The following is a 22,761-nucleotide window of genomic DNA, read 5'->3' as shown; positions in this document are numbered from 1 at the left end:
CAGGCCTGGCAGACATGGGGAGGCGGGGCCTGGGCACGCTGCGCCCTGGTGGAAATGGCAACCAGGGCCTCACTGCGCCTTTCTTGTCACAGGTTCTGTCCACGGTGTGTCCAGGAAAAGAGGAAGAAGAAGTAGGAGGAGCTGTGTGCCCGGATCCGAGGAGCAAGTTAATCTCTTCCTTCATTCGTGTTGCAATATTTCCCTTCATTTTAAAACTACCTTGTTCGGTTGATACTTAGTTAACTCCGTGGCCAGTTGAAATTCTGGATGTTTCCTAGAACAAGAACCCATCAAACCCTGTTCGCACAGAAGGGCGACCTTACAGGGACTCGCCGCCTTGACGTTAGCGTGGCTTTTACAGGACCCCCCCGCGCATCAGCAGGGACCCCCCGCGGATGTGGCGGGCGCGTGAGCCCGGGCTGCCAGGCGAGCTGCGGGGACGTGGTAACCTGGTCCACGGCCGCCGCTTTGCAGCGCGCGGCGCCACCCTCGCGTAGCTTTCCTGTGGTTTTCCAGGACTGTTTGGTACAGCCCAGGCTCCCTGCGCCCCAACGCCGCTGGAGCACGCCTGCCACTGAGCCGCGCGGGTGGGGCCCGTGCCTCCTCCCACTCAGCGCCGCGCCGCATCCGGCCGCCGTGCACTCCTGCTTGGGCGCCTCTGACGGCCCGGGAGGGCTGGGGGCCCTTTCTCCGAGGAAGTGGCCTCCGCTTCACTGCGCGCTGCCTTTTTAGCTTGGACTTCAGTCCTCCCTCGGGGGAGTCACCTCTGGAGTAAACGGCTCTTCATTAGCTTGGAGTAGCTGTGGGTCCTGTGACCAGCACCCACCAGACCCTGGAACAGAGCTGGGCTGATGTTCCGTTTCTCTGGGAATTGGTGATGTTTTTACTGTGAAGATGAAATTATCCTAATAGCATGAAGATCATGGGTCTACGTGTGTCTGTGAAGTGAGTCCCGTCTGCCAGGAGCTGATGAACCACGAATGCCTCTGCTTGTGCATTCCCAGGCCCGCAGCTCCCGTCCAAGGGGACTCTGATGTGAATTTGTTGTGAATTTATTGTGCCACAATAGCAGTTCTGGAATGAAGCTAGGAAACTCAAGTGTGCTTTTTGTTTAATCAGCATTCACCAAGCTGAGCTGGAGCCGTCTTTTCGGTGGTAGTTGGGGAAGGCTGTGCAGATTTGCTCTGCTGTGATGCGTTGGTGACGGTGCCTAGCCTGCGGTTCCCGACAGCAGCATCGCAGGCTCTCGGAAATCCTCTCCTGTGCCTTTAGAGGAAGGAGAGGATTCCTGAGGAATGCAGGGGAGCCTGTTTCTGTCCTCACACCACAGAAAGAAACCTGAGGGAAAACTGAGATGTGAGGTTCCCAACTTAAGCCTGGTTTTCTTCATGGTGGGGGGCCATTTCGAATGACAGCCTCACTTCCTCCTGATGGCTACATCTATATCTTTTCCTCCTGTTTTTAATGTTTCACTAGGGAGAGGAAATAAAGCAGAAAGGAACGTGTGAAGCTCTGTGTCTCAGACGGGGCCCTCCCCACGAGAAGCTGGTAGTCAGTGAGTGAGAACAAGAGAACAAGAACATCCTGAACAGTCCTGGTTGGAATGGTGTCCACATTCTTGTTCTGCGTTTCTTGAACTACATGGATGTCTCTGGGCCACCTGTCCTTTCCGGGAGCCGGCCGAGGGTGTGGGGCAGTGGGTGGGAGTGGATCCTCTGGGCGCAGGTGCCCGGCAGGTGCAGGCGGGCAGTGGGCCACTGCTGCTGCTCGTCCCTGCCAGTGTCTGGACCTGAAGGGGCTCCCTCCAAGCGATGCCTTCCTGTGGCTCAGAAGGGAAAGTGTCAGAGAGGGCAGGCTACACTGTTTCACACCCTCAGCCACGGCTGTGAAAATGGGTGGGTTTTGTTGGGTTTTTTCCTTTTTGAGACAGCGTCTTGCTTTGTCGCCCAGGCTGGAGTGCAGTGGTGCGATCTGGGCTCAATGCAAGCTCCACCTTCTGGGCTCAAGTGACCCTCCCACCTCAGCCTCCTGAGTAGCTGGGATTACAGGCATGCACCATCAGGCCCAGCTAAGTTTTGTATTTTTGTTGGAGACGGGGTTTCACCATGTTGGCCCGGCTGGTCTCAAACTCCTAGGGTCAAATGATCCGCCTGCGTCGGCCTCCCAAAGTGCTGGGATTACAGGTGTGAGCTGCTGTGCTCAGCTGGGAGATGGGTTCTCACGTAATGACTTAACTTTTTGTTAATAGGTTTTGTGTGTGTGTGTGTGTGTTTTTTGTTTTTTGTTTTTTTTGAGACGGAGTTTTGCTCTTGTCACCCAGGCTGGAATGCAATGGCACCATCTTGGCTCACTGCAACCTCTGCCTCCTGGGTTCAAGTGATTCTCTCGCCTTGGCCTTCCGGGTAGCTGGGACTACAGGTGCCCACCACCACGCCTGGCTAATTTTTGTATTTTTAGTAGAAACGTGGTTTCGCCGTGTGTGGCCAGCCAGGACTCGAACTCCTGACCTGAAGTGATCCACCCGCCTTGGCCTCCCAAAGTGCTGGGATGACAGGCATGAGGCACCACACCTGGCCAACACAGATGCTTAATGATCGTGGAGAATACATTGTGGAAAATTTTCTTCTCTCTTTTACCTTATTATGAGACGGAGTCTCCCTCTGTCACCCAGGCTGGAGTGCAGTGGTGCGATCTCGGCTCACTGCAAGCTCCGCCTCCCGCGTTCATGCCATTCTCCTGCCTCAGCCTCCCGAGTAGCTGGGACTACAGGTGCCCACCACCATGCCTGGCTAATTTTTTTGTATTTTTTAGTAGAGACGGGGTTTCACCGTGTTAGCCAGGATGGTCTCAATCTCCTGATCTTGTGATCCACCTGGCTCAGCCTCCCAAAGTGCTGGGATTACAGGCGTGAGCCACCGCGCCCAGCCCTCTTGTACCATTTTTGTGAAGAGGGATAGGTAAGTGCAGGGAGTTTGTGCTGAAACAGTGCCTGGCAATTTTTCAGAAATGAGTTCGATATTTCACTCCACCTTTGAGCTGTTCACACCCATGGCTACCCCTGGAAGGAGCTGGGGTTGTTGATGCTTTTGGCTGCCTGGCTTCCTGAGGTCTCGCTGTTTTCTGGGGAAAGATGACTGGCTTCCACGTGGGAAGCTTCTGTCTAACACGTGATGATGTGGTCCTGCCTGCCACTGTGCACCTTCCCAGGTATTGAATTTTGACCTTTTCACGTTTCTGTGCTTATGTGTTTTTAATGTTTACTTTTGCCACTTACAATAATATCACCAAAATAATATGCAGAGAGTTTTGGAAGAAACACAGAAAACATGAGCAGAATGAGACAATTCCTTGGGCTGTAGTTTGGACCCAACTGAATCCTGAGTACTCTGTGGCTGATGCTGTGCTAGCCGTGGGAGAGACACACTCAGGAGTGGCTGTTTGGCCAGAAAAGAAGGTCATGGCCCCTGGCCTGGCCCCAGCCCTGCAGGGACACAGGAGCCACACCATTTGCAGCATCCACACCTTGCTCCAGAAGGCCTGGCTGCCTTTTCCCGGGGGGTGATTCAGGGATTTAGTCTTGGACCAGACCCCCCTCCACAGCTGCCCAGCTCCAGACCCATCTCCTGGATTGAGAGTGTCTGGGCTGGACCCAGTGGGTCACTCTGGCAGCTTCATCTGAGCCGAAGGTGTGGGTCCTCTGTGGCTGTGTGATTGACCTCTATGGGAAGGAGCGTTCTGCCCATTTTCCTTGTTTTCAGTGTTGCGGTATCAGACAGTGATCTGAGGAAATCCTGTAGGGGAAGGCAGGCTGCTTTGAAAACAGGAGCTGGTGAAACTGAGCCCTCTGCATCTGTGAATGTGCCCCAGGTGCTGCTGCTGGGGACATGGATGCCGAGCAGAGGCCTGCATGGCCTCCTGAGCAGCAGCTGACCACCTGTCTCATGTTGGGCGGGACCCCTGGGCGGGTGGACACGAGACCACTGTTGGCCAGGGACACCGAGCGGAGGCCTACGTGGCCTCCTGAGCAGCAGCTGACCGCCCGTCTCATGTTGGGTGGGACCCCTGGGCGGGTGGACATGAGACCACTGTTGGCCAGGGACACCGAGTGGAGGCCTATGTGGCCGCCTGAGCAGCAGCTGACCGCCTGTCTCACTGTTGGCCAGGGCTTTGTGGCGTGGGTGTTTTCCAGTCTGCCTGGAGCAGCGAGCAGCAGCTGTGCAGACCAGTGGCGGTGGGAGGGTTTGCCGGGACAGATGGGGACACTGGCCAGCTTGTCTTCTGTCCAGCAGCCCCACTGTACTTGGCCTCCTGTCCTGTCATTGGGAGCCCTGGCTGGGGCTGCTTTGAGCAGTGACGCTGGCCCAGAGCAGCTTCCCACATGACCACAGAGCCGAGGGTCTGCCCTGTCCTAGGTTAGGTCTTCATGGTTTAGAATAAAACTGTGAGAGATGTTTATTATGGGCATTGAAGACTTAGGTTTTCCTAAATTTTCAGTGACCAGTGATCGGCCTTCAATACCTGTGCTGAGAGGAATTTTAAGCCAGGGGAAATGTGAGAAAATGTTCCCATTCAGGAGAGACTGTACTGGAGTTTCTTTCTTCCTCTGTATTTTGTGGTGTTCACCTTTAACCACATTTCATCCAAAAAGATGACGCAGCTTTAACATGAATGTTACATTTTTATTTTCAAGGAATTATTATCTATGTTCCCTTTGTAAAGGAAATATTGTAAATCTTTTTATTAGATAATGTAAAGATGTATATCAGTATTTTTGGATCATGTTATAGATTATGGATATATTGTTTAATAAATAAAGTATTTTTTGGAACAAACAGTTGAAAGTGCATCTGTATTAGCCCGTTTTCACGCTGCTGATAAAGACATACCCAAGACTGGGTAATTTATAAAGAAAAAGAGGGTTCTTTAAAAAAAATTTTTCGGCCGGGCGCGGTGGCTCAAGCCTGTAATCCCAGCACTTTGGGAGGCCGAGACGGGCGGATCACGAGGTCAGGAGATCGAGACCATCCTGGGTAACACAGTGAAACCCCGTCTCTACTAAAAATACAAAAACTTAGCCGGGCGAGGTGGCAGGCGCCTGTAGTCCCAGCTACTCGGGAGGCTGAGGCAGGAGAATGGCGTGAACCCGGGAGGTGGAGCTTGCAGTGAGCTGAGATCCGGCCACTGCACTCCAGCCTGGGTGACAGAACGAGACTCCGTCTCAAAAAAAAAAAAAAAAAAAAAAATTTTTCTTTTCTTTTTCTTTTTTTGAGACAGTCTTCTTGCTCTGTCACCCAGGCTGAAGTGCAATGGTACTGCGTGATCTCGGCTCACTGTAACCTCTGCCTCCCGGGTTCAAGCGATTCCCCTGCCTCAGCCTCCTGAGGAGCTAGGAGTACAGGCGCACGCCACCACACCCTGCTAATTGTTGTATTTTTAGTAGAGATGGGGTTTCGCCATGTTGGCCAGGCTGATCTTGAACTCCTGACCTCAGGTGATCCACCTGCCTCAGCCTTCCAAAGTGTTGGGATTACAGGCGTGAGCCTCTGCGCCTGACAGAAAAAGAGGTCTAATGGACCCTCAGTTCCACATGGCTGGGGAGGCCTCACAATCATGGCAGGAGGCAAAAGGCACATCTTACATGGCGGCAGACAAGAGAGAATGAGAGCCAAGTGAAAGGGGTTTCCCCTTATAAAACCATCAGATCTTGTGGGACTTATTCACTACCACGAGAAAGGTATGGGGGAACCACCCCCATGATTCAGCATCATTCTGGGAAATGGGTGTAAAATGTCAGTATTGTGCCCAGAGACAAGTGTGTGAAGTTGAATTTTGAAGGGGTATGCAGTGATTGGAGAGTGGTTTGCGGAGCTTGCTGGCTGGGGGTCTGCGGAGGACCCTGTGCCTTACCTTGGGTGGTTGCTCAAGTTCACTTCCAAGGAAGACGTGTGAGAATGCTGCAGTTGCTCTAAGAGAGTACTGTGCTTGCTCTGGAAGGGCAAGACTTGCTGTGTTGTACTTGCCCTTTGGAAGCTGCTGGAGTCAGCTTGGGCTCTGTATTAGTCCATTCTTGCATTGCCAGAAAGAACAACCTGAGACTGTGTAATTTATAAAGAAATGAGGTTTAATTGACTCACAGCTCTGCAGGCTGTACAGGAAGCATGGCGGGGAGGCCTCGGGAAACTTACATCACGGCAGAAGGCGGAGGGGAAGCAAGCACATTTTACCATGGCGGACCAGGAGAGAAAGGGAGCAGAGGGGAAAGGTGCCACGCTTTTAAACAAGCAGGTCTCCTGAGAGCTCACTCATTTTCACAAGAACAGCAAGGGGGAAATCTGCCCCCATGAGCCAGTCACCTCCCACCAGGCTCCTCCCTCAATATTGGGGATTACAATTCAACATAAGATTTGGGTGGAGACACAAATCCAAACCGTATCAGGTTATCACAATGTCACAGACTGGGGGGCTTAACAAAAATGTCTCTTATTTCTGGAGATTGGTAGTCCAAGATTAAGGTGCTGGTGTTGTCTGGTGCCTGTCCAGGGCTCTTCCCTTGGGTTGCCAACACTGCCTTCTCACGTGTGCCAACATGACTGACTGGGAGAGGGAGCTCTCTGGTGTCTCTTATTTTACGGACGCATGTCCTGTCGGATCAGGACCCCACCCTTGTGACTGACTTTAACCTTAATTACTTCTTCAGAAGTCCCATCTCCAAATATGGCCATATTGGGGGTTACAGCTTCCACATACGAATTCTGGGGGACACAAACCTAATAGGAGCTGATGGGTCTCAAAACGTTGCCTCGAGCAGTGCATTAACAGAACCTGGGAAGAGCTTGGTCCTCACGAGGTACAGTCGGCCCCTCACCCACCATCCAGGTGAAACCAATCTGCAGACCAGAGTCCTCGCTGGAAGAGGAGGCTGATGCTGGGGGAAGGGCCCCACAACACTGAAACCAGCACATGCCATGTTTTCCTCCAAGCATTCTCCAAGGGTACATGTGGGCTTTGCCAGGGGTCTGTGCCCTGGGAAAAAGAAAAATCAGTTGTTATTATTTTTTGAGACAGAGTTGTTTTTTTGTTTTGTTTTGAGACAGAGTCTCACTCTGTAGCCAGGGCTGGAGCGCAATGGTGTGATCTCAGCTCACTGCAACCTCTGCCTCCCAGGTTCAAGCCATTCTCTTGCCTCAGTCTCCCGAGTAGCTGGGATTACAGGCGCCCACCACCACCCCCGGCTAATTTTTTTATTGTTGGTAGAGACAGGGTTTCACCATTTTGGCCAGGTTGGTCTCAAAGTCTCGACCTCAGGTGATCCACCTGCCTCAGCCTCCTAAAGTGCTGGGATTACGGGCGTAAGCCACCGTGCCTGGCCAGAAAAATCAGTTATTTTAGGGGGTGGTATGGGTGGTAATCTTTATGAGTTCTGAATCATTCCTAATCCCAGGGGTCCAAGATGCCACTGGCCTGCTAGTCAGAGGGAGGGCGTGTGGAGGTCAGGTGTAAGGGGGTCCACAGGAGGGCGTGTGGAGGTCGGGTGGCAAGGGGGTCCACAGGAGGGCGTGTGGAGGTCGGGTGGCAAGGGGGTCCACAGGAGGGCGTGTGGAGGTCGGGTGGCAAGGGGGTCCACAGGAGGGCGTGTGGAGGTCGGGTGGCAAGGGGGTCCACAGGAGGGCGTGTGGAGGTCGGGTGGCAAGGGGGTCCACAGGAGGGCGTGTGGAGGTCGGATGGTAAGGGGGTCCACAGGAGGGCGTGTGGAGGTCGGGTGGTAAGGGGGTCCACAGACCTCATCTGTGGTTCTTTCCAGTTCCTGAATGTGTAATTGAAACAGTCACACTTGACAATGGGAGACTCCCACACCGGCCTGCAGAGGAAGGGCCAGCCAGGTAGGAAGGGCCAGGTGGACGTCACCTTCCCAGGGTTGTAGTCCAAAGGCAAAATGCATTGCTGACTTGGAAGAGCCCTGCATGGGTGATTCACCTGGGAAGAAGGTGAGTGGCCCTTGGGGATGTGGTTAAGGAGGACGGGAATGACTCCATTCAACTGCTGCTCCAGAGCCTCATCACCAGGACAAATCCAGCTTGCCGGTTTTCTGTGTGACTACCAGGACCCATCTGCTGTCATGGGCGTAGCCTTTGCCTCCTGCACAGCTCCACAGTCTGGCCTCTGGACCGAGTGCGGGCTCCTGCTCTCTGCCCTCATCTGCTCAGAGATCTGCATCGTCTGCACCCTCTGGTTCTATGGAATTGGGTGAGCTGAAGTAACAAGTACTTTGGGAGGTCGAGGCGCGCGGATGGCTTGAGTCCAGGAGTTCGAGACCAGCCTGGGCAGCACATGAGACCCCCCCCCCATCTCTACAAAAATACAATAACAAAAAATTAGCCGGGCGTGGTGGCACACGCCCGTAGTCCCAGCTACTTGGGTGGCCGAGGTGGGAGGACGGTTTGAGCTCGGGAGGCAGAGGTTGCAGTGAGCTGAGATCACCCCCGGAACTCCAGCCTGGGCAACAGAGCTAGACCCTGTCTCGAAAACCCACAAAACAAGTGCTGGCGATGCCTCAGGAAGGGGAGCCCAGGCCGGGAGGCTCCTCGGGACAGCAGGTACTGCGTCAGGAGGCCAGGAGCTCCCCAGGTGTGCGAAGGGTTTGAGGGCACGGAGGGCTGAACAGGCGGAAGCGGACACGGAGGCAAGAAAACACCTGCAGGAGGCAGCTGCCCCCTAAGCTAAGGCTGGGGGCCCAGGAGGGGTGGTCCGTGCAGGAGCTGGGGGAGGGAGGCCGCTGGCGAAAGGGGCGCCCCCTGGGCACGGCCTCAGAGGAGCGGGCCGGCCCCCAGGTCCCTCAGCCGAGCCCCCGTACCGGGCCTCGTTCTGGAGAACGCTCCGGCTGCTGCTTGGGCGTCTTGGGCTGCGCTCAGCCTAGTCCCTTCCCTACCTGAAGGGAGGCGCCCGACAGCCTGGACGCCGGAGGCCCTCCGGGAACGCAGGACGAGGGAGCGGCGATTGACCCTCCGAAGCCAGTCGGGGCGGGGCTTGGACGGCGGGGCGGGGCATGGAGGGCGGGAATGACGAGAGGGGCGGGACCTGTTAGGAGCGCGGGGCGGGGCTTCGATGGCAGGGCGGAGCCGTCAATGCGCAGGCGTGGCGTCGTCCCGCCCACTCCGGCCTAGCGGCTCTGGGCCTGCGGTGGGCGCTGAGGGTTGGAGCCCGGGACGTGGTCGCGGGTGCGTGCGCGCGGCCGCCCGGAGCGCTCGGCTGAGGTTCCCGGGCTGCGGTTCCACGGCGGGTGGGGGTCGCGGGGCGCGATCTCGGGCGCCTCCAGCCAATCTGTGCCTGTGAGCGGGGGTGGGGGCGGCACTGCAGCTCGTCACGTGACCGCGTGGAAGGCGCGCGCGTCCGCGGGGTCCCCTTGGGGGCGAGCGTGGCGGCTTGGGGTCCGGGGCAGGTCCCGGCGAGGCCGCCGCGAGCCTGCGTGTCGCTAAGTCCAGACCGGCTGCGGGGCTTCGCGCGCTCGCGGGGTTGCGGGCCGGGCCGGGGGAGGGCCCGGGTGCTCGGAGCCTTCCCCTTGGCTGCCCTCCTGCCCCTCTCCCTGCTTCTGCAAGCGTTTTTCAAGTTGTACAATGTGCATAAAACGTGAAATTCCCCTTGGCCATTTCCAGGCGCGCAGCCAGCAGCTCCCGGCCCTTGCCCCCCGGGCCCTGAGTACCGGCCTCGCCCCGAAGGAGGAGCCCGAGGCCTCCGTCCCGGCGGCGATGCTGCCCCGTCAGCTGCTGGCGCGGCCCGCGTGGTTGTTCCGGTGTCCCCCGGGGCCGCGCGGGGCCTGTGCCCCGGGAGCCGCGGGTTCTTGGGGTCGGCCGGTTGGCCCCCTGGCCCGCAGGGGCTGCTGCTCCGCCCCCGGGACCCCGGAGGTGCCGCTGACCCGGGAGCGCTACCCCGTGCGGCGCTTGCCGTTCTCCACGGTGTCTGAGCAGGACCTGGCCGCCTTTGAGCGCATCGTGCCCGGCGGGGTCGTCACGGATCCGGAGGCGCTGCAGGCTCCCAACGTGGACTGGATACGGACGCTGCGAGGTGGGTGAGGCTTGGGAAGCTGCGGCGGGGCCTGCTCTCCTGCGCCTTCTGGTGGAGGCTTCAAATCGGGCTGAGAACGAGCTGGGTGGGGGTGCCAGCCCCTGGCTGCGCTGAGAGGGGCGTGTGCACCGCCACAGGCTGCTGGAGTAAAGGACCACGAACGAGTCGCTTAGAACAACCAAGTTTTTATTTTTTTATTTTATTTTATTTTATTTTGAGACGGAGTCTTACTCTGTCGCCAGGCTGGAGTGCAGTGGCACGATGTCGGCTCACTGCAACCTCCGCCTCTCAGGTTCAAGTGATTCGTCTGCCTCAGCCTCCCTAGTAGCTGGAACTACAGGCGCCCGCCACCACGTCCCGCTAATTTTTGTATTTTTAGTAGAGACAGGGTTTCACCATATTGGCCAAGATGGTCTCAATCTCTTGACGTCGTGATCCGTCCACCTCTGCCTCCCAAATTGCTGGGATTACATGCGTGAGCCACTCCGACAACGCCCGGCCAGCAACTCAACTTTGTCGGGCACAGTGGCTCTGCCAGTATTCTCAGCTGCCCTGGAGGCTGAAGCCAGAAGTTCAAGACCAGCCTGGGCAACGTAGCAAGACTCCCCCACCGCCGCTTCTCCCCCATCGTCTCTAAAAATAAAAATAAATAAATAAATAAATAAAATCAGCCAGCCCAGGATTAAAAAAACAAACAGTAACAAAGTTACTCCAGCCCAGGAGTTCAAGTTTGCAGTGGAATGTGATCTCACCACTGCATTCCAGCCTGGGCAACACAGCAAGACTTCATCTCTAAAACAAAACAATTCCCCTCCCCACCAAACCCCACAAGTTTATTCTTTAAGCTCTGGAGGCCAAAAGTGTGAAATCAGGGTATCACAGGGCTGCGCTCCCTCCACTCCCTCCAAAGCCTCCAGAGAAGGCTCCTTCCTGCCTCTTCTAGCTCCTGGTGGCCCCAGATACCAAATTACTCCAGTCTCTGCCTCTGTTTTTCATACAGGTTTCTCTTCTCCGTGACACTTCTCCATCTGTCTTATAAAGACACTTCTCATTGGATTGAGGGCCCACCCTAATCGGGATGATCTCACCTCAGTACTGTCAACTTAATTACACCTGCAAAGACTGTTTTTCCTTTTTTTTTTTTTTTTGAGATGAAGTCTCACTCTTGTTGCCCCGGCTGGAGTGCAGTGGTGCGATCTCGGCTCACGGCAACCTCCCTGTCCTGGGTTCAAGCAATTCTCCTGCTTCAGCCTCCCAAGTAACTGGGATTACAGGCGCCCGCCTCCACGCCTGGCTAATTTGTATTTTTAGTAGAGACGGGGTTTCACCATGTTGACCAGGCTGGTCTTGAACTCCTGACTTAAGGTGATCCACTCACCTTGGCCTCCCAAAGTGCTGGGATGACAGGCATGAGCCCCGGCGCTCAGCTGGACCATTTTTTCTTTTTCTTTTTTCTTTTTTGAGACGCAGTCTCGCTCTATCGCCCAGGCTGGAGTGCAGTGGCGCGATCTCGGCTTACTACAAGCTCTGCCTCTTGGGTTCACTCCATTCTCCTGCCTCAGTCTCCTGAGTAGCTGGGACTACAGGTGCCCGCCACCATGCCCGGCTAATTGTTTTTGTATTTTCAGTAGAGACAGGGTTTCACAGTGTTAGCCAGGATGGTCTCGATCTCCTGACTTCGTGATCTGCCTGCCTTGGCCTCCCAAAGTGCTGGGATTACAGGCATGAGCCACTGCGCCCAGCCCCGTTTTTTTCAAATAAGGTCCCATTCACAGGTCCTGGGGCATTGGGAAGCGGACATATCTTTTTGGAACCCACTAGGTAAGATGAAGGGCTCCTGGCTGGCCACGCCTGCTCCTCTCCTCCCACTGCACTCCTGCCCACTGGCTTACAAGTCTGTGCATGAATGAGGAACTTCTCAGCCTCCGGGGCTGGCACTTCCTTTTGGTAACAGTGCCCAGTTTTCTCTTATTTTTATTTTATTTATTTTTTTGAGACTGAGTCTTGCCCTGTCAGGGTGGAGTGCAGTGGCACAATCTCCGCTTACTGCAACCTCCACCTCCTGGGGTCAAGTGATTTTTGTCTCAGTCTCCTCAGTAGCTGGGACTACAGGCCTCCGCCACCACAGCCAGCTAATTTTTGTATTTTTTTAGTAGAGATAGGGTTTCACCATGTTGGCCAGGCTGGTCTCGAACTCCTGACCTCAGGTGATCACACACCTCGGCCTCCCAAAGTGCTGGGATTACAGGCATGAGCCACCACGCCTAACCCAGTTTTCTCTTATGAAATGATTGCAGGCTGGTGTGGCAACTCACACCTGTAACCCAGTTCTGTGGGAGATCACTTGAGCCCAGGAGTTCAAGACCAGCCTGGGCAACATGGTGAAACTCTATCTCTACAAATAATTAAAAATTAGCTGGGTGTGGTGGCGTGTGTCTGTGGTCCCAGCTGCTTGGGAGGCTGAGGTGGGAGGACAGCTTTAGCCTGGGAGGTTGAGGTTGCAGTAACTGTAACGGTACCACTGCTGTCTAACCTGGGTGATAGAAAAAAATGATTTCTGAGATAACATAACCTATGTGCTTACACAATTAAAAAAAATCAACATGGTATTCTTGCTAAAATAGTAAAGTGAGGTAGAAGAGAATTGGTTGACTCTAATTTACAACAAAATGATATATTTAAACCTGTAGCACTGGCACCAGGTCCTGGGGCTGAACGTAGGGTGTGCTGTCATTGGGAAGATCTGGAATTTTTTTAATCTTTTTGTTGTTGTTGTTTTGGCCCTTGTAGAAGATTGAAAGTATTAAGAATACTCAGAGTTTCCAGACCATGTAATCTGGGAGTGCAGTGTATGTTAAAACAGTTCAGAAAGTTAGCAAGTTGAACTGGGGTCTAGGCTCAGATAATGGAAGCAGCTCTTTCCCTGCAGAAAGGCTGGGAGTCACTGGAAATCGCTGGACCAATGGTCACTACGTAGGAGCTCTCTTGAGTGGAACGGCCCCCACCCTCACCCTGCTCCCTAAATAAGGATCCCTCTGGGGCGATCTCAAGCTGCAGCCTTGAGTGTCCACCATGGCCCAGGGCCTGAGTGTTGTCCCTGGAGCCAGGTGAGGATGGACGCCCACTCTGGGCTTGACTGAGTCAGGCCCCAGTCCTGGCTCAGCACTGCTGCCTGGGTGACCCTAGGCAGTTGACCCTCAGTGCCTGCCCTGCAAAATGAGGCTTGGAGCTGCTGCCTTGAGAACACCATGTGGGTGAGTGGGGCAGGAACCTAGCGTGAGCCTTGAGCACAAGGCTTGGATTCCTGTGCTCCCAGCCTGCACAGAGGCCAGCACCCTGGGCTATGCTGCTGCTGCCCTAGTGGGCAAGGGGGCTCTCCCAGGGCTTGCAGGAGTGGGGTGGAAGCTATAACTGAGATTGAGGGGTGGCTACACTATTCCTCTCCCCTGCCTTGCCTGAGCCTGACTGGGCAAGAATTGGCTGTCCCCCTGGGACCCCTCTCTCCAGTCAGCACCCTTTTTGGATGTCCGTGGCCATGGACACCCTGTCTTGCTGCAGGGCCGCCCCTCAGTGTCTGTGTGCGCCTGTGGGAGGGCACCTTCCTCTGCATCCTGCTGCCCGGAGTTTGGTGAGGGTAAGGCTGAATTTCACTCATCTTTGAGTCCACAGGTTTGATCTTGAATGTCTGCTCAGTAGGTGTTTACTGAGATGAGGCTTAGTTGTTGAATTTTAGATGAATTGCCCCTTAGTGTGGCTTGCTTTTGGAGAGAGAGCATGTCTAGACTTCTGAAAACTCATTAAGCATCATATTCAAAAATCTAGACCATTTGCTCCGGATGGATGTTGCAGACGTTTAGTGAGCATGCCTGCACTGGCGGGAAGGTGGGGGTTTCGCGGTGTGAAAACAGGCTGCACCCTTGCGTCACCTCTGGCGGCTCTGCCCCCACGGCCCCCTCTCTCTTTGTGGGGCTCCCATCGTTAACACTGGACCACTGGGAGGGAGCCGTCCTTGTTATCCTTCCCGTTAGAAGGTAAACATCACGGGAGTGGGAAATTCTGTCCTTCTGTCCGCATTCTGTGTCTGGAATGCGGCCTGGCCTGCATTGTGGGGCGCACTCATGTATGTGTTGACAACCCTGTCACAGGTGCGTCCCAAGTGTGCCCAAGTCGAAAGCTTTGCCATGAGTCCTGGGGCTCCCGAGCTGAGTTGGGGACAGGGATGCAGCGAGCGCAGGTGCCACAGTTCCCTCAGGTGCTGCGCTGAAGTGTCGGCCAAGGCCCAGGCGCCCAGCAGGCCCCTCTGCAAACATTGCTGGTTTGATGAAAGAGAGATTAAGTGGCTTTCCGATCAGAAAAGTAAGGTGGACACCACAGCCTGGTTCTCAGAGCTCCGTGAAGAGGTGACAGGCACCTGTGACTGCACCTGCCGTCTGTCTGCAGCCCCCATCACCTGGGAAAGTCATCTCAAGGAAACCCAAAGGCAGAAAGACGCCAGCTCACTTGGGGCAGCAGTGGTTAGCAACGCCGGCCAACTAGCTTAGAGGGCTCCTATTGGTCACATCCAGGCACTCAGCAAATAAGGCAGCCGAGACTTACAGCCCAGTGAATAAAATGAGAAGCCAAGAGCCCTCATCACTGTGAATAAGCAGCTACGTAAACGTGTCAGTGGGAGCGAGGGGAAAGCCCTCCCTCGTGGCAGAGTCAGCTAAGAGGCCAGGCGCAGCGACTCATGCCTGTAACCCCAGCCCTTAGGGAGGCTGAGGTGGGTGGATTGCTTGAGGCCATGAGTTCAAGAGCAGCCTGGGGAACATGGCAAAACCCTGTTTCTACTAAAAATATCAAAATTAGCTGAGCGTGGTGGCAGGCACCTGTAGTCCCAGCTACCTGGGAGGCTGAGGTGGGAGGATCACTTGAGGCCAGGAGGTTGAGGCTGCAGTGAGCTGTGATTGTACCACTGCATTCCAGCCTGGGTGACAGAGTGAGACCCTGTCTCAAAAGAAATAAAAGGAAATGTAGGTGGACGATTGGATTTAGGAAAATCACTCGTTGGCAACCATCCTAGTAACTGATTCAGTCTAAGATAATCAAAGATGTTAATGGGTGAAGCTTGAGGAACGACAGGATGTCCACAAGGTCTCAAGTGTCTGCGTGTGAGGTGCGCACACATCACGAAACGAAGTGTGGTGGCGTGGCAGGAGGGAAGCCTGCAGACAGCCTGTTACCATGGAACCGAACTGACCTCACCACAAGTGAGTGGGCAACCTCAGAGCCGCCAATGCCTGGCCTGTGGGACTCTCGTCCAAGGGCCCAGCCTCACCCACCTCTGCACACTGCCCAGTGCCCGGCCTGCCACCTCCCACGTGGGACCTAGTTTTGGTTTTTTTGAGACGGGGTCTTGCTCTGTCACCCAGGCTGGAGTGCAGTGTTGCGATCATAGCTCACTGCAGCCTCGACCTCCTGGGCTCAGGTGATTCTCTCTCCTCAGCTTCCCAAATAAGATCACTGTCTGGGGGCTGGGCATGGTGGCTCACGCCTGTAATCCCAGCACTTTGGGAGGCCACGGTGGGCAGATCATGAGGTCAGGAGTTCAAGACCAGCCTGGCCAATGTGGTGAAACCCCATCTCTACTAAAAATACAAAATTTAGCCAGGTGTGGTGGCGGGTGCCTGTAATCCCAGCTACTCGGGAGGCTGAGGCAGGAGAATTGCTTGAACCCGGGAGGGAGAGGTTGCAGTGAGCCAAGATCGTGCCACTGCACTTCAGCCTGGGCAACAGAGTGAGACTCCGTCTCCAAAAGAAAAAAGCTCGCTCTGGGGAGAGCGCCCACTTGCCTCATCTGCAGCTCCCCCAATGCTGTCTCACGGGGTTTCCTTCCTGTCACAGGCTCTAGCAAGGTGCTGCTGAGGCCACGGACCTCGGAGGAGGTGTCCCACATCCTCAGGTGAGGTGGTGGCGCCCGGCTCCCCCAAGCCCTTCTGTGTTGCCTGCCGGTCATTTCCTCGTGGAGCCTGTGGGCAGCTGGGGTGACGTGGTGCGAAGCCAGCCGATGACATCTTGGTTTGTGTGTCTCAGTGTTTGTTCTGTGGTTTTTAAGTGCTATCTCAATGCATCTATGGTGTGTAATCATTTCCCCCCATTTGGCAATGCCCCTGCACATTTCTTGGCACCATCTGTAACAGCAAAGATCCTCCCCCATGGACACGCTACAGGGTGGCACTCGTCTCCAGGTTTCCATGATTGTAGACAGTGCTTTAGATCATCCTCAGCAGGTACTTTGTGGCAATTTGCACTTACTCTGTTAAACTCCGTCCCTGGGGCTTGCCTCCAGGGTTTATTTAATGTACGTGGGCAGATTCCTCTCTCCAGGTCAGGGAGCTTTGGTTTCTCCAAACCCTTACCCGTTGGGTGTGCTCAAGGCTTTGGGGCTTTGCAAAGGTGCAGACTGGTTGGGAGGGAGGTGTCCTTGGGCACACATCTGGGGGATGACAGGCCAAGGCTGGGGAGATGCAGGCAGAGGGTGGAAGGGGGTGGGGGCGGTGCGGTCGAGGAGCCCTGAGCTGGTCCCTCTGTGACCACAGTGTGAACGGGAAGGATGGGAGCGGGGCGTGTAGGACGTTCTGTCCTGTGCGGGAAGTCTTTTAGGACATAGAATCGGGGCCTCCACTTCCGTCACCCTGTGCACGGCTCCTGGATTGGCATCTGTCCTTCCTCAGAATCCCTCACATGCGTGGGCTGGGGAGAAACCGCCGCCGGGGCTGCAGGCAGAGCAGAGTAATCAGGATTTGGGGTCAGGCACTGGTCCTGTGGCGTGTCCTTGGGGATGGTAGCGTGGGGGTGGGGACAGAGCCCCGATATGCCTCCTGTCCTCATCCCAGGCACTGCCATGAGAGGAACCTGGCCGTGAACCCACAGGGGGGCAACACAGGCATGGTGGGTGGCAGCGTCCCCGTCTTTGATGAGATCATCCTCTCCACTGCCCGCATGAACAAGGTCCTCAGCTTCCATAGTGTGTCTGGTAAGCCTGTGCCGCCCTTCGGGGCCCAGGTGTCCCTCCTGGTGCTGGTGGAGTTCTTCCTTGCCAGTGTCTGCAACTCGCAGTGCTTGGGTGGGCGAATGAGTCAGGGACGGAGCTGGGGAAAGAACCAACGTCTGTAGCCTGGCCGCCCAGCCCCACCTCGCCTGGCCCCTCCAGACATGCCTGCTGTGGGGTCACTTTGATGACGTATGGTGAGGGCTGTCACTCCGGTCCCTTCTGGCTCCAGCCCACTCTGGAGGTGTGTGCGGTGCAGAGTGGCAGGCAGAGGGGATCCTGTGCTCACATGGCACGGCAGACCCAGGGCGCCAGGGCGTGGCAGGCGTGAGGGGATCCTGACCCAGGGCGCCAGGGCGTGGCAGGCGTGAGGGGATCCTGACCCAGGGCGCCAGGGCGTGGCAGGTGTGAGGGGATCCTGTGCTCACATGGCACGGCAGACCCAGGGCGCCAGGGCGTGGCAGACGTGAGGAGATCCTGACCCAGGGCGCCAGGGCGTGGCAGGTGTGAGGGGATCCTGTGGTCACGTGGCGTGGCAGACCCAGGGTGCCAGGGTCTTGCTCTGGAGCTGGGCCTCTCCCCACAAGGCCGGGCTCCAGGCCCCGGTCACTCTCTGGTCAGGCACCTGCACTGTAGAGTGTTGAGCAGCATCCCTCTGCCTACGAGGTGCCCATGGCACCCCCAACCCAGAATGTCTCCAGACACTGTCCCACGTGCCCAGGGCCAGGATCAGCCCCAGCCGAGAATCTTCCCCCTTCTGCTCCTTTCCAGGAGCATGTGTGTGGGTGGGAAGTTTTTCCCTCTCTTTTCATGTTACCCATTTTTCTTTTGTGTCACTGTAATCATAAAGGTGCTGTTAGGCCCGGATGTTTTCAGCCTTGGGCCAGCGATGTGGGGGCGCCTCTTCTCCTCGGCCCTGGCGCTGAGGCTGATGTTCCTTCTGGGTGGGCTGCCTGTGCGGGATGGGGGTGGGCCCCACCAGCCCCGGGCCCACTGGAAGCCGAGTGCTGTGGCAGCCTGGTCGCTCTCTGCAGGAATTCTGGTTTGCCAGGCGGGCTGCGTCCTGGAGGAGCTGAGCCACTACGTGGAGGAACGGGACTTTATCATGCCACTGGACTTAGGAGCCAAGGGCAGCTGCCACATCGGGGGAAACGTGGCAACCAACGCCGGGGGCCTGCGGTTTCTTCGATACGGCTCACTGCATGGGACTGTCCTGGGCCTGGAAGTGGTGAGCTGGGGCGGCCGCTTGGCGCAGAGGTGGCCATGGGGTGTCCTCTTGCGGCTCTCGTGGGCCCACGTGGTAGTGCAGGTGCATGGGGCCCCTCGGGGTGGGAGGTCTTGGTTCCTGGCCCTGGGCCCCTCAGGGACGTGCGGGCTACATACACCCCCATCCTGAGGGAGGCCTGGCCCTGCCCTGCCCTCCCATGAGAGGGTGATTTTGTGTCCACTGCCTCGGGGCCACATGGAGAGGATGCAGTTACAGGGGCCGCCGCCCTGGCAGTGGTGGGCTTCCGGGAGCCGGGTGTGAAGGAAGGCTCATCCAGGGTCAGCTTCGTGACCTTGTGTCGACCGCTGTTCCTCCAGGGCCCCTCCGTTTCCCTGCACCCTCACCAGCCGAGTGTCACGGGCAGAGCTCTCTGTCCTGTTTACCCACGTGGACGAAGCAAACACAAAACCATGCTTTGCTGCCATCCAGTAAATTATGACGCTCCAGTAGCTTTTATTCTGGCCAGCCACTGATTATCTTTATTATAAATTACTTTCTTGCACTCACGAGCTGTAGAAGCCTCCGACTCCCAGTACCAGCACACAGGACACGGAGAGGCCCGCAGCTCGGGAGCTTTGCTGCCTTATGGCTGGTGGGTCCGGAGGTGGCTGGGTCCTGGGCTTGGCTCTTTTCTGCGTTCTCAATGCCCTACTCCCGGGGAGCCTCCCCACTGCCCCCAACCCTGGGCGTGCCCCCTGGGTAGTGAGCTGCTGTGTGTGGGGGGTGTCACTCGTATGGGAGGAAAGTCCATCCATCAGCCTCTTGGCGTGACCGCAGGCTGTTGCAGCAGTGTCACCTGGCCCTGGAGGCGACCGACGCGGTGTCAGGAGGCTGGCAGGCGGGTGAACGCGCCTCTCTTCGCCCCCAGGTTTTGGCCGACGGCACCATCCTGGACTGCCTGACCTCCCTGAGGAAGGACAACACGGGCTATGACCTGAAGCAGCTGTTCATCGGGTCGGAGGGCACTTTGGGGGTCATCACTGCGGTGTCCATCCTGTGTCCACCCAAGCCCAGGGCTGTGAACGTGGCTTTCCTCGGTGGGCTTCCTCGATTTGTGCCTTGAGACGGGGAGTTGGGCTCGAGCGTCTGCTCTGACAGTGCTGGTGTGAGGAAGGGGATGGAGGGACCCCCCCAGGACTGTCGGTTCCCGTATCTCCTGACATCTCTGCTTCCAAGGGAATCAAATCCAGGACCTGGCTTTCCTGGTGGTCGTGGGTAAAGGTCTGGAGTGAGGCCTGTCTCTGTCTCTGGTCAGAGGACACTTCATTTCATAGCAAAACTGAGGCTTGTGTTGCCTCCTTCACCCCATTGTGTTAGTTAAGTAGCTTGTGGTGTAAGACTGAGGGACGTGCTGTCATTTGGCATCAGTTCGGGACACCACTCTTAGTTACCGTGGGGATAAAGAATTCCCTCCTGTAATGGGGGTCTTCCCTAGTCAGCCCAGACTGGGGGTCTCAGCAGACCTGCCTGCTGCCGTGTCTCCACAGGCCTGCTTTCCTCACGGCCGCTGCTTTGGTTCTCCCGGGACGTGCCTTTGTCTCCTTTCTTGCTTCGTTTGAATCGGGCGGGTTTATCCAGCATCTCCTCCTCAGGGGCTCAGAAGTCGCACAGCCCAGCAGTCTTCGCGTGAGTGGTGGCGGGTCTAGCTCACCGACTCCCAGTTCAGTGTCTTGAGCTGCCAGAAGATTGGGCAGCCCTGGAGGCTGCTGAGACTCCGCTTGTTCCCTCAGCACTTACATCTTGCGATGTGTGTTCCGTATTTAAACAGTCTCACCAGGATAGTTATTTTATGGCCACTGTCTCTGCCTTCCACTCTCTTGCGTCCGATCTTCCGTTTGGGAGTATGTTGCAAACACATCCTCGTTCGTTTCCTGAGGTAAAGGTCTCCTGGTGACCACTTCCTCCCTTCTGGTGTGTCTGAAAATACCTTTATTTCACCCTCATTCTTGAAGGCTCTTCTCCGCAGGCACACGGCTGCCGGCTGTCGTTTGTTTTCTTTCATCTCGGCTGCCGGCTGTCGTTTGTTTTCTTTCATCTCGGCTGCCGGCTGTCGTTTGTTTTCTTTCATCTCGGCTGCCGGCTGTCGTTTGTTTTCTTTCATCTCGGTGGAAATGCCGCCCCCTGTCCTCTGGCCTCCTTGCTGTTGGGTACTTCGCTGTCTGTAGGCTCTGCTGTGAGGGGATTCTGCCTCTCTCCCGGCCCCCTGTGGGCCACTTTAAACATCACTCTTTTTGATCTTCTAAAGTTTTCAGTGTGTGGTGTTAGTTCTTTTTCATCTCTTTGGAATTACTGAATTTCTTAAACCTGTGACTTGGCATCTTTTACCAGTTCTAGAAATTCTTAGCCGTTATTGCTTCAGATATTGCCTGTGTTTTCCTCTCCTTTTGGGAATGTGATTCAGGATAGAACGTCTCGTCCGTCTTCTGTGTCTCTTAATCTGCCCTCCGTATTGTCATCATCGTGTCTCTCTGTGCTGCATTCTGCATGATTTCTTCTCATCTGTCTTCCAGTTCACGAATGCCCCCTTCTGCTGTGTTTTATATGCTGCTGAACCCCTCCATGGATGGTTCGCTCTGTCCATTGAGTTTTACATTTTGATTATGAAAGTTTTTTATTTCTAGAAGTTTTATTATTTTTTTCAAATCTACAATGTTACTTTTTATAGTTTTTTATTCTGGGTATTCTCAAGCTCACCATTTGTGTCTTTAAACATAGTTTGTCGTCTATAATCCCAGCACTTTGGGAGGCCGAGGTGGGTGGGTCACTTGAGGTCAGGAGTTTGAGACCAGCCTGGCCAACATGATGAAACCCCATTTCTACTAAAAGTACAAAAATTAGGCTGGGCGCAGTGGCTCACACCTATAATCCCAGGACTTTGGGAGGCTGAGGCAGCCAGATCACGAGGTCAGAAGTTCGAGACCAGCCTGATCAACAGGGTGAAACGCTGTCTCTATTAAAAATGCAAAAATTAGCAGGGCATGGTGGTGGATGCCTGTAATCCCAGCTATTTGGGAGGCTGAAGCAGGAGAATCGCTTGAAACCGGAAGGCAGAGGTTGCAGTGGGCTGAGATTGTGCCATTGCACTCCAGCCTGGGTGACAGAGCGAGACTCTGTCTCAAAAAAAAAAAAAAAAAAAAACTTTGAATAATTTTTTATGATGTTTTATAATCAGGCAATTCCATTTTTTCAAGTCTGTAGTCAGTCTGTAAACGTTTTTTTACAGACAAGGTCTCACTCTGTTGCCCAAGCTGGAGTGCAGTGGTGTGATCATAGCCCCTGGGCTCAAGCCATCCTCTTGAGTAGCTGGGATTACAGGTGCACACCACCATGCCTAGGTAATTTTTTAAAAATTGTGTGTAGAAACAGGGTCTCATTATGTTGCCTAGGCTGCTCTTGAACTCCTGGGCTCAAACGATCCTCCCACCGTGGCCTCCTAAAGTGTGGGGGTTATAGGTGTGAGCCTGAGCCACTGCACCAGCCTGTGTGGTCTGTCTTAGCGTCTGTTGTTCCTGCTGGTTCACCCTCCTGGCTCCTTAGTTTCTCTGTGCTTGGCTGGCTGTGGCAGTGTTCAGCTCGTTACGTCTGAAGAATTATTTGTAGGGGTTCCTGCTGGCTGTGGCAGCGTTCAGCTCGTTACGTTTGAAGAATTATTTGTAGGGGTTCCTGCTGGCTGTGGCAGCGTTCAGCTCGTTACGTCTGAAGAATTATTTGTAGGGGTTCCTAGTTGCCAAAGACAAAGCACCTTCCTCCAGAGAGGGTTTGTTTCTGCTTTTGCTAGGGGGCTTTGGGTCTGTGCAGCCTGGGAGTGACCAAGTTCATAGGATGAAATTCTGTGAACCTCCCAGGCAGCAAGTCAGTGTAGGGCTGTGTAGGGCTGATCGAGGGTCATGATTTATCAGGAAAGTTTTTTTTTTTTTTTTTTTTTTAATATTACTCTTTTGCATATTTTTGAGAGACAAGGTCTCGCTCTGTCACCCAGGCTGCAGTGCAGTGGTGCAGTCGTGGCTCGCTACAGCCTTGACCTCCTGTGCTGAAGGGATCCTCCTGGCTCAGCCCCCCAAGTAGCTGGGACCAGGTGTGTACCACCATGCCTGGCTAATTTTTTTTTTTTTTTTTTTTTTTTTTTGAGACGGAGTCTTGCTCTGCCGCCCAGGCTGGGGTGCAGTGGCCGGATCTCAGCTCACTGCAAGCTCCGCCTCCCAGGTTTACGCCATTCTCCTGCCTCAGCCTCCCGAGTAGCTGGGACTACAGGCGCCCGCCACCTCGCCCGGCTACTTTTTTGTATTTTTTAGTAGAGACGGAGTTTCACCGTGTTAGCCAGGATGGTCTCGATCTCCTGACCTCGTGATCCGCCCATCTCGGCCTCCCAAAGTGCTGGGATTACAGGCTTGAGCCACCGCGCCCG

The 22,761-nt window shown here is 55.3% G+C and overlaps 3 protein-coding genes and 1 long non-coding RNA gene across 13 annotated transcripts in view; 3 read left to right on the top strand and 1 right to left on the bottom strand.

Moving 5' to 3' along the window:
• The window catches only part of ING5 (inhibitor of growth family member 5), a 40,638-nt gene extending 35,806 nt beyond the window's left edge, over positions 1-4,832 (top strand). The window contains exon 8 of the mRNA XM_050751985.1: positions 93-4,832. Within this exon, the coding sequence (XP_050607942.1) occupies positions 93-135 (43 nt within the window). The 3' untranslated portion in view covers positions 136-4,832. The remainder of the gene's footprint in view (positions 1-92) is intronic.
• THAP4 (THAP domain containing 4) overlaps positions 1-22,761 on the bottom strand; it is a 691,437-nt gene that overhangs the window by 126,295 nt on the left and 542,381 nt on the right. The window lies entirely within an intron of this gene.
• On the top strand, positions 7,444-7,794 carry LOC126932808 (uncharacterized). 4 transcript variants are annotated; one of them, XR_007718323.1, is made up of 3 exons: positions 7,444-7,489; positions 7,641-7,716; positions 7,755-7,794. It is a non-coding gene; the product is annotated as an uncharacterized LOC126932808 (long non-coding RNA). The 4 variants fall into 4 exon arrangements; XR_007718320.1 differs by having other exon boundaries at positions 7,603-7,678; XR_007718321.1 differs by lacking the exon at positions 7,641-7,716 and adding an exon at positions 7,565-7,640.
• D2HGDH (D-2-hydroxyglutarate dehydrogenase) overlaps positions 9,099-22,761 on the top strand; it is a 33,918-nt gene continuing 20,255 nt past the window's right edge. The window contains exons 1-6 of one of the 2 annotated variants that reach the window (XM_050751969.1): positions 9,099-9,215; positions 9,651-10,059; positions 15,943-16,000; positions 16,935-17,074; positions 18,124-18,317; positions 19,225-19,393. In XM_050751969.1, coding sequence (XP_050607926.1) covers positions 9,744-10,059; positions 15,943-16,000; positions 16,935-17,074; positions 18,124-18,317; positions 19,225-19,393 — 877 coding nt within the window. In that variant the 5' untranslated portion in view covers positions 9,099-9,215; positions 9,651-9,743. The other variant, XM_050751970.1, reaches the window with a different exon arrangement.

This window comes from Macaca thibetana, chromosome 12 (genome assembly GCF_024542745.1).
Source record: "Macaca thibetana thibetana isolate TM-01 chromosome 12, ASM2454274v1, whole genome shotgun sequence".
NCBI lineage: Eukaryota > Metazoa > Chordata > Mammalia > Primates > Cercopithecidae > Macaca > Macaca thibetana.
Note: the sequence above shows the minus strand (reverse complement) of the source record. Positions and strands in the feature narration are given on the sequence as shown.